Source organism: Lepidochelys kempii, chromosome 3 (assembly GCF_965140285.1).
Source record: "Lepidochelys kempii isolate rLepKem1 chromosome 3, rLepKem1.hap1, whole genome shotgun sequence".
Classification (NCBI taxonomy): Eukaryota; Metazoa; Chordata; order Testudines; family Cheloniidae; genus Lepidochelys; species Lepidochelys kempii.
The window spans coordinates 46532073-46542847 of NC_136382.1; the positions used below are offsets into that span (position 1 = coordinate 46532073).

The 10775-nt window shown below is 37.0% G+C and overlaps 1 protein-coding gene across 2 annotated transcripts in view; it reads left to right on the plus strand.

Annotated features, from left to right (window-relative positions):
* FBXO9 (F-box protein 9) overlaps nucleotides 1-9614 on the plus strand; it is a 40616-nt gene extending 31002 nt beyond the window's left edge. For both annotated transcript variants that reach the window (XM_073336258.2, XM_073336259.2), the window contains exons 7-13: nucleotides 675-789; nucleotides 2002-2120; nucleotides 2422-2512; nucleotides 3545-3640; nucleotides 4715-4808; nucleotides 5959-6113; nucleotides 7639-9614. In XM_073336258.2, the coding sequence (XP_073192359.1) occupies nucleotides 675-789; nucleotides 2002-2120; nucleotides 2422-2512; nucleotides 3545-3640; nucleotides 4715-4808; nucleotides 5959-6113; nucleotides 7639-7747 (779 nt within the window). In that variant the 3' untranslated portion in view covers nucleotides 7748-9614. The remainder of the gene's footprint in view (nucleotides 1-674; nucleotides 790-2001; nucleotides 2121-2421; nucleotides 2513-3544; nucleotides 3641-4714; nucleotides 4809-5958; nucleotides 6114-7638) is intronic.
* Nucleotides 9615-10775: the final 1161 nt, after the last annotated feature.

Consider the following 10775-nt stretch of genomic DNA (forward strand, 5'->3'; position numbering starts at 1 on the left):
TCCTAGTATCTCACTTATCGGTAACTTTGGTCAGGATCTTGATGTATTTATTTTTAATGTCATTGGAAAGGGTCCTCACCAGTACCATGCCATTTGACACCTGGGTCCTATTGGCTCAGTACTGACAGAGGGAGAAGTGATACAGTATTGATTCACCAGCACTACTTCCTGCAGGTTATACATGTTCCTAGTGGTGTCCCATCCAAGTACTGAATTGCCTGAACCTGCTTAGCTTTTGAGGTCAGAGTGCATCACAGCTTGGCTTCCACGCAAGATGTAAAATGTTGTTTAAGAAATAAAATGTTACTTTACATGTGTGATGTGCACAAAGAACTCTCTATATTAAAGTCTCTGGAGAAATAATTGTCATAAAATCAATGATATACCTGTTGTACTCTGAAAAGAGATGTAGATGTGTAGTCTTTAAGACCACATCTAAAAAATATTTTGTTACCATGTTATGTCTTTACATTTGTATATTATGTGAAGTTTTTTTTATAGTGTATCATGTATTTTTATGTAAGATTTTTGGTTGACTGTTCCCAATCAAACTTGTTCTCTAATTTCCTGTGAAGAACAAGATTTTGGTAGCTATCAAAAATAGGATCAGGGAAATAATTTCTTTGATTATTGTCATGTTACCATGTGATCACTTAATTATTTTCTGTTCACAGTGCTGCCTATGGAAGTGCTAATGTACATTTTTCGATGGGTGGTTTCCAGTGATCTGGACCTAAGGTCATTAGAGCAGCTATCTCTGGTCTGTAGAGGATTTTACATTTGTGCCAGGTATAATTGAAACTTTATCCATAGAATGAGATATTCACCTTATGTTCTTTTGGGTGGAGAACAAGGAGCTTTTCTTAATCTTAGTCTTTAAACTGGTTACAAGTATAAGATTATAGGTGTATTTATTTATTTATTTTTATTGTTTTTATATATATATATATAATTTATTTAGGTAGAAAAAGTCATGTGGAAATTTAAAAATTCCTGGTGGCACTTATCTTAATAAAATTGTCATTTTTCTTGAGAATACAGTTTAAATTTACCTTAGCAACATGAGCAGAGACTGTATATTGCTGTATAAACAGTTAAAATTGCCAAAAAATACAATTTTGTGTGTAAAAATGCTGCCTAGTGGATGAGTGCTGTACTGGGACTAGGATCCCTAGGTTCTATTCCTGCCTCTGCCATTGGCCTGTTGGTGACCTTGACCCAGTCTTTTTGCTTCCCTGTGCCTCACTTTCCCCATCTGTAAAATGGGAATAATGATATTGACTTCCTTTGTGAAGTGCTTTGAGATCTGCTGATAAAAAAGCACTACAAAAGAGGTTGGTGGTATTAGTATTGCTATATAAAGACGGATAGTGAATCCACAGAGGAAAGCTGCCTGTGTTAAGAATATGTTTTTGCTTTTAGGCTGTTAAATCTATATATTGGGCTAAATCTTGCTCTCCTTATTCATGAGTAGTCCCTTGTTAAACTCCTGATAATACTAATCAGGTGCTCGAATACACCAATGATTGTGGTGTAAATGTCTGGATAGATAGAAGCTATTAGTCTAATTTAAGCTAATATGTTTTGGTAATATTTGAATGATGTTTATAAGCAAGGAGTAGCTTTTCTCGCAAAAGAGAGGACGTATTGTGAAATGGAGTTGAGGAGTCCTAAAATAATAATCGCGTGACTTTGTTCACCATGTAGACATCACAGAGCAATGCCAGGTTGCCACAGAGAGAAAGTTCTTTGCTGTATTGTCACTGCATCATATGTTGTACTTCGTGATGAGAAAATGGCTTTCTAGCTCCTCAATGATTCCAAGTTCTGTGTGGCTTAATAGTTCAGTAATTGAGCAGTCTAAGAAAAGTGCCTTTAACTCTATCCAGTTCCCATCTACCACTACATTGTTAAAAGTTCCCCACTTGTCTTTTGTGCCTTGATATTGGAGTTCAGCAAGGTACTGTAAAGCTGTGGCTTTTGCTTTTATATCTTCACTAGGGATCCTGAAATCTGGCATCAAGCCTGTTTGAGGGTTTGGGGCAGAAGCTGTAATAAACTTGTTCCTTATACCTCCTGGAGAGAAATGTTTCTGGAAAGGCCCCGTGTTCGATTTGATGGTAAGGAATATTTTTTGGAAACAGATGTCTTCATTGTTACATATGATTTTGCCAGAAAAAAGTTGCATAATCTTTTATTTCTGTCTAATTATATAGTGCCACAAATATTAGGCCTTCTCTGAATTCAGTTTGGTTTTGAATATGCAGTCATCTTTAAAAGAAACTTCTTCCTCCTCTTTAGGTAATAAAAATGTAGCTGAAAACCTATAGAGCCATAATTTTTAATCTTGTATGTTTATGCACTTTTAAAAGATGCTTACATTTTTAGGTACTTATTTTCTTATTTGCTTCATTTCTGTAGGTGTGTATATCAGCAAGACAACATACATACGTCAAGGAGAGCAGTCTCTTGATGGTTTCTATAGGGCATGGCACCAAGTGGAATATTACAGGTAGAACTGTAGTAAACTGAGTGAGGGAAGTATTTCCCCCCTCTCTCCAAGTACTGTTCATTCAAATACAGATCTCAATACTGCAAACACTTAATAGTTCAGTTGAGCTCAGGGGAACTACTTAGTGTGTAAAGTTACTTGGGTGTAAGTATTTCCAGGATCAAGGCCATAAGGAATACAGTTAGATCTGGTCAATAGAGGTAGGTTTAGAAACTAATATTCCTCCTCAGTTGCACCTTTTGCTCTTGTCAATAAAACTGGAACTTTAAAGATGCCACAGATTTCTCCCTCTCCCCAAATCATTCCTTCCTTTGTGTCCATCAAAGTAGTGCTCAGAAAGAAAAAATGAGATTAAATAAAAATTGCCTTTAAATTTACTCATAACCAAGAAAGTAGATTTAAAGGCTGGTTTTTAAAATGTGCCTTTGAACTCTTTCGAATTATTCATTCACTGCCTTTCTTAGCCTTTCCATTCCATTATTCATATAACTAATTGTTCTACTCTGCTGTCCCCTCCTGAGTCTAAAATGAGCTACAGGATACCTGTCAATCTCATGATCGTTCATATGATCTGGAAAGTATCAGCCTGTCTTTCTAGATTTGGTATCTGATCTTAGCATCTACTTACGGTAGAGAAGCACTATCAAACAGACATCTTCAGATTAATGAGAGTTAAGAGCTAATTACATTTATCTCAGTGAATACTGGGTAGGAAGAATGTTCCCAAAGTTTATATAAGGTTCATCTTGACTTCTGGCCAGTAGCTCCTTTCCTGTATTCCTCATCTAAACAAAAATTCTTAACTTCTGTGCTCTTGCAAAAGTCTGCATAGTTTGGTCATGTGGTCTCCCAAACCAGGTCTTCTGGTTGCGTTTGAGCTGTTTCTATGTTTTTGAAAACGTGAAAATCTGTTTTTAAATGCTTGGAATTAACACCTGTAATGCTACACCTTTATGTGAAGGGCTCCCATGGGAAAACATAGAACGTCTACTACTTTTTCCAGGTTTTTATTGTATAATTGTATTTTTGCAGATACATGAGATTCTTCCCAGATGGTCAAGTAATGATGCTAACAACTCCTGAGGATCCTCAATCTATTGTTCCTCGTTTACGGACTAAAAATGCAAGGTATGTTGAAACTGCACATTTGTCTGCATCTCTCCGTTTTTTACCCTGCAGAAAAAGGACGCTTTTCGTAGAATCATAGAACTGGAAGGAACCTCGAAAGATCATCTAGTCCAGTCCCCTGCATTCAAGGCAGGACTTTGTAGACCATCCCTGACAGGTGTTTGTCCAACCTGCTCTTAAAAATCTCCAATGATGGAGATTCCACAACCTTCCTAGGCAATTTATTCCAGTGCTTAACCATGTTTTCACTCATGTTAGCCTCTAAATTTAGGATTAGTAAAAAGATCTAAAGAAACATCATTTATTGTTTCTATTGTGCCACAGATATTCATAGTTCTTTACAGGGAAATACAAGACTGAGTCCATGCTTCAAGGGACCTTACAATTTAAGACCCTGATTCTGGAATCAGACATCTGATTGTAAGATCAAGACCTTGGACAATGTCTGGACAAACTCAGAGTGAATAGATATAAGAAACATGCACTGTTGGTCATGTAATTTCAGGATTTTTTTTTCTTCTTCTTCTTCCCCAAGAAAGGCAAGGAAGTAGGAAAAGAGGGCAAACAGTGAAAGGCTGTCTGAACAGAAGTGAACGTTTAGGAAGGAGTTGAAGGAATCAAGGAAATATATTAGTTTCTCTGGGTCAAGGAGGATGTTTCCTCCTTGAAATGTTCCCAGGAACTTGTTAATTATTGTGGAAACGTGTTTGCATTTCCAAAAAAAAATTCAGTTTTGAGCAATTGCATAAGAATTTGAAAGTGAAAATAACTAGAAATTGGGTAAAAAAACTGACTAGCTGGTCTACTCTGTCCTACCTAAGAGAAATACTAAAAAACAATTTTATGAACAACATTATAATTCATCACCAATAACAGGCCTGATGCTTTACAAAACACAGAAATATTCCATGGTCCAAAAGCTCACATCCTTAAAATGGACACGCAAGTCAGTAAAGGAAGGAAAAATAGATCTTACAACTATTGTCAGTCTTAATGCTTAGGTGTTTTTGTAACGTAGATAAAAACTAGTATCCTTAACAGTACATACTTGACACCATCCCTTTAATTTTCCAGAACTGATGCAATCTTGCTTGGCCATTATCGCCTCTCCCAGGATACGGACAATCAAACCAAAGTATTTGCTGTATTAATGAAGAAGAAGGAAGAGGTAGGTACCAAAATAAAATACAGAGAAATAAGAGAACAAGATGGTAAGGAGAGTGGGATTTTTTTCTTAAGGCTTCCCACAATTGTGTCTTTAAAGAGCATATGGAGATGTGACTGTACCAAAGACTCGCTAATCAACTTGGTGCATGAAGTGATGTCAGATAAATTACCACACATTAGAGCACTTGTAAAATATAACAACTTACTTGTCTCCTTCCAAAAATATATTACTTTCTGAAGCAAGAAAGCAGTCTCTCTGCATCAACATATCGTGCCAGATCTATTTGTTTGCTGTAAGATAACTTTGTTCGCTCTTAGACACCATTTTCTCCCCCAATAAGCCCTCTTCTGCCAACTGTTCCCCAAGCTTGATTGCTACACAAGGCCTGTTAATTTATAACAGCCTTGCTAAATTTAAAAAGAGATGTATATCCCTAGCTCACAAGATGGTGGCATGAGAATTAAGCCAGAGGAAGAAGAAAAAAGGTGGGAGGAGCAGCAAAGACCTTTTTATGACATCACCTTTCATCTGTGTGAAACTTATTTCTGCAGCATTAGATAAATGAATCTAAATAATGAATACCTGGTCAAGAATTTAACTGGGAATAACTTGCAACAACAGATGTTGCACAAAAAAAGAAACACCTATAGTAAGTAGCGTCAGAGTAATTACAAGGGTTGTGGTGTTGTACATCTAAGTAACTTAGTCTCAGTTTTTCTCAAACCCTATATTGAGTTTGAGAAATTTTATTTTCCATGAAAGCCTGCTCCATATGTATCTTGGTATAAGTTAAACAATTTTTCAAGTAATATTACTACTTAATTCTAGTGTTTCCTATAAATGAGACATAGTGTAGGATGTGTATTAAATAAGGAAGTGGTAAAAGGTGTTAAGAGTTCTGAGGCTTAAACAAATGACTTGAAAATAAAATAATTATGGTCTTGGTTTGGCATTTTATTATCACTCTTTCCTTCTAAGAACTTAAAGGATCACTACTTTTTGGCAATGTAAATAGAAGTATCCTATGTATGAAGGCATGGAGTTTTTGCTATTTCAGGATCTGTACTCACACTTATTTAAAATGTTATGGTAAACCATGGTAGTGCTGTATGTTCTTTGTGTGTCACTAAACTTTATGTTCATTGTACAGAAACCAGTTGACTACCACAAATACAGGTATTTCCGCCGTGTTTCTGTACAAGAAACAGAGCACAGTTTTCATGTAGGACTACAGCTGTGTTCCAGTGGCCGCCAGAGATTCAACAAGCTTGTTTGGATACATCATTCTTGTAACATAACTTACAAGTAAGTTAATAAACTGAGAACAAGAGCAAGGAAAGATGTTTGCTTGTAATAAGGCAAGAAGTGATTTATCCAATGATAAAATGTGCTAAGTTTTGTGGTTTAAACAAATGACTTTAAAATAAAATAATTACGGTCTTGGTTTTGCATTTTGTTAGCATTCTAAGAACTTACAGGATCACTATTTTTTGGCAATGTGTCAAGTATGGGAAAATATCCTAACATGAAGGCATGGAGTTTTTGCAGTTTAGTAAGATTTGTGAATAGTATTTGATCTACTGTACTCGGCGATCGTAAGCAGCAATATTTTTGTTCCTAGTAAAGAGGTTTTGGAAAACCTCTGCTCTCTGGAGCTACTCCTTTTCTTTGGGCTTGTGAATCTTTAAAAGCAGGGTATGCTGCAAAGAGCCTCTGCAAGGATACTCTCCAACCCCCTGTGTGCTGTGGAGTAATGTGCCCAACTGCTATGTCTGGCTGTGAGAGATATGGGCAGATGGCCAGTGGTATACCCACTAACACAGACTTTCGAGTTGTGGGGGCACAGTGGGCTGTGGTCACTACTCTTGCCTATTGACTACAGTAGCAGTAGCCATAGCGTGGCTACCCAGATGTTCCTGATGCTGAATGATGCCCCCCAACTCTTTCCATACTTCCCCATGTATAGGTTTTCTGCTCAGGTTTTGTGTAGGGACCAATTCTTAGTGCGGTGAGCCTGCAGTTGATCTTGAATGAGCAGAATGATTGTCTCCATGGTGTATGTGTGGGGGGGAATTCCACTTCAGGGAAGTTAAGTAGTTGATATTTTCAACCTGATTTATCCTTAAAGATAGTAACTCTTACACTGTGACGTGTTTTCTTGGAGTTGTTCACTTGTTGGACAGCACAGTGGCTAAACACTATTTAGCTCCCAATTAAACCCTCCAAACAGGGCTTACATGGTGCATAGCCCTTATACCTAACTTCCGCCAAAAGGCAAATTTCATATTGGTGCAGAACAACAGTGTTGCACAAATCAATCTGTATAGGTCAGGAGGCTAGCCTCATGTGCTAGAGAACATAACTGGGAATCTAAGCCTATGAGCATTAAATAGGCTAATAAGATATTTACTGTAGTATAGATTAATGATTCTCACTGAAGCATGCAAAGATGGTATTTTTACTTCAAACATTCCTAGCTCTGGCTTCTTTACTAGTGCAATATCCTCCTCCTTGTATTCCAAATTCTGAATCCTATAACAGGAGTAGAAAGTATAATTCAGTGTGGAGTGCCATTGCTTATCGTGATAATTTTATTAATAATACAAGCACATACTGGATAAACAGGAGATAGCCAAAATACAAGTCCTACTTTCAACATGAAGTGGCATTATATATACAAGGTTAGCTTGTGTGTCTGTGGCTTTGTGCACACTTCGCATTATGAAAATACTGGATTACTCCTAATCACTCGCCTGAATACAGGATTGAAGGATTTAAATGGCAGTTTATATTTGATGAACGTAACTCACTTTTGTAACATTCTTTGTAGATCTACTGGTGAGACTGCAGTCTCTGCTTTTGACATTGACAAGATGTACACCCCTTTGTTCTTTGCACGAGTGAAGAGTTTTACTGCATTTTCAGAAAAGCCTCTGTAAGAAACATCTCTCCTGTTGCAACTCTTGCATGGATAAAAGATTAGAGCAAATGAGCACTTAAGTTATAAATCTGTATATATTTGAAACTTATTTTAAAGTTTGGGAATCTTTTTTGGAAGAATATATACTGGTAATATGTTCTATTTGATTTAGGGTGGCTGGGTTTTTGATGTTTTGAAATCAAGCTTATGAATTGTTTTAAACACATTTATGTTGTGAAAAGACTTTGATAACATGAAAAGTTTTTACATGTCATTTTTCATACAGATTTATGAACCATTCTCTCTAAAATGCGAGTCTTCATCTGCCTATGCACCTTAATGATATCTCAGTCCAGGAAGAATTATAATAGAAAAACACTTACTGTACATGTGACTTAGTGTGTGCGTGCTCTGGTGAAGGCTCAAAATGTGAAATAAGTTGTCCTACATCTGTTTAAAACTGTGTGTGACTTGAGAAAATAAATTTCTTTTAAAGTAAATGTATTTTGTTTGCCTTTAAGAAATGACAAATTAAGTGCAAAGAAACCTGAAAAAGTGTGAAGTTCAACCATAAAATTCAGCCAAACCATGGTGATACTGCACCATAATTGTTATCTGATCTTTATACCAGCCCATTAGAGCCTACTATCTCAGGGTGGCAGACCACTGTCAGGATCTGTAAGCCAGCCACAAGGGGAAAATGGCTGGCTTTCTCCTCTGTGGTCTAGGGAAGGGCTCCTCTAGTGCATGGTTCTGCTGGGGTGGTGTCATAGTGCAGATGTCACTAGTGTGCTGAATTTGAGTACGCACTGTACAGATTTAATTTTGCAAATGAGAACAGGGCTCCCTCAAACATGTTTGTATTTTGTTGTTAATTCTTCATCTAGCTCTGCTACAGAAACTGTAAATTCAGTGGGCATTTGTCATTCTTATTAAGTTAATTTCTGGGGCTGCTACAGATTTTCAGATACCATGTGTACCTGAAATATGTTCCTTGGATTTTTCATGCAGGTACTGTATGCGGCTTTTCCTGCATATATAACTTGGGGGGTTGATGCAGATATTGTATGCTGCTTATGATAAATACGTACTTTGCGTTCTCAAACAACTAAAGCTTCTAAATGTTTTTGTTCTGCTAGATGCATATAAGATTTCTTTTCTTAAAAGTAATTCTTTATAAGTTTACCTTATGAACAACTCATTTTAAAATACTGACTGACTACGAATTAAAGAGGATGCAAGTACAAAAAAAGCTGTTGAAAGAACTTTACTTCTTCCATAATTTGTAAAGTGTACCCTTGCATGGAGCTACACAGTTAAAATACATCAATAAATTAGCATTTTGCAACCAATTAATTGCTATTTCTTAATGTACCCATAAGTCACTAACTTTTTTTCACATAGTAAAACATTCTGCATTCAGTAAGGCGACTACAATACACTATGTTCAGTCAGGAGGACATTGTGTTACACTATGATTGAGAGAAGTAAAAATATCAGTTGCTTTAAAATCTCAGTTTTTGGTCTTCAAGATAATGAAGTTCTGTCCAGTACATAAACTAGGAGTGCCTGTTATGAAGTTATCCATTGTAGGGGTTATGGTTAAAGCTCTGATTTTTTGATTAACTGGTCCGCAAATACTATCTGTACATAAAGAAATATCAGTTTGACTTGTATGAAAAAGGTTAAAGATGATACCAACAGTTTATTTAGGTGATATTCAATAGTTCTTGATTTGGAAGCTTAGTGATACTTCAAGCTTGATACACATATGCTCTGTGTAATAACGTATGTAACCTAACCCTATTTGAGTCTTATAGCCTGTACAATAAAAGCAATCTGAGGCTTACAGTCTGAGGCTTTAAAAACCCTGTATCTGACATTTACCTGCTGCTTCTGGTCTTTTGTTTGTTAGATTTCTAGTATACATACATTTCTGAGGCTTAAGTCTGGGGGTAATTTCAAGGCTGGCACATGTCCTGTTGCACTGTAACCACAGCCTGGTGTAGTTTCAGAATCTAATCACTAGTGCAACTTTACAGCAGAGGTTCTCATTTTTTCCATACTAAGGAAACCCCAGGACCCTTCTCTCCATCTAGCTGGGAAATGGAGTGTACTGCCTCCGCTACACCCCATTTAGTAATATGGGAAGGTCAAGGTGGTTTGCCAGCAACAAAGGCTACTAATATTTGTTCACATGCTAGAATTTAAAGTATATATGTGACTCAAGCAAAGATACTGACTGTTTGGTCCTGTATTTTTAATAATCAATAATGTTATTGACTGTCTACAGATTTCTGACATCCCATGGTGTGGTCTCCAGCTATTAAGGCAATATGCTCTTACATCTAGTATTTCAAAACAGTTGGCCCTCAAGGCTTCATGTGTTAAATAAGCAGTTAGGGACAATAGTAAATGTAGTCCACATGCTGAAGGGACATGTGGTTTTCAAGTTTACTTATACATCAGTAGCATCCAGACAGGGGCCATCCCCCAGTGGGCTTTCCAGCTGAATTTAGTCAAGATGTGATAAGTGGGTGTAACAAACAGAGGGACGACAGTTATAACAATGATAATGAACATATTGTTGCATGTGCCTATGAATATATCATTATGGGTTGGATCAGTGACACCCACATTCAATATCTTAAAGGAAATCTATGCTTTTCAGCGTTTAGTCCACAAAAAGATTCTCCTCAAGAAAGGAACAAGAACCTGGATTTTTATAGTGCCTGGAAGCTTATACTTAATGCTTTACCACAGGGGGCAAAGACTGAATCTCAACTGGTTAACCTGATAGGTAAACTCAAACATGTTAGAGAAAGTTCTCTGGTTGTCCACAGTTTGCTGCATAGTGCTTTTCCCCCCCTATTTCTGACAGATCTAATAGAGAATAAAATGAATTAGTGGTCCCACTCTGTTATACAGTCAGCATACTTTGTATCCATTAGAGCAGTATTTCTCAAACTGTGGTTTGCAGACCCCTGGGGGTCCATGAGGGTACTCCAGGGGGTCTGTGGGCCCTGCTGATCAGCTCCTCCATTCTT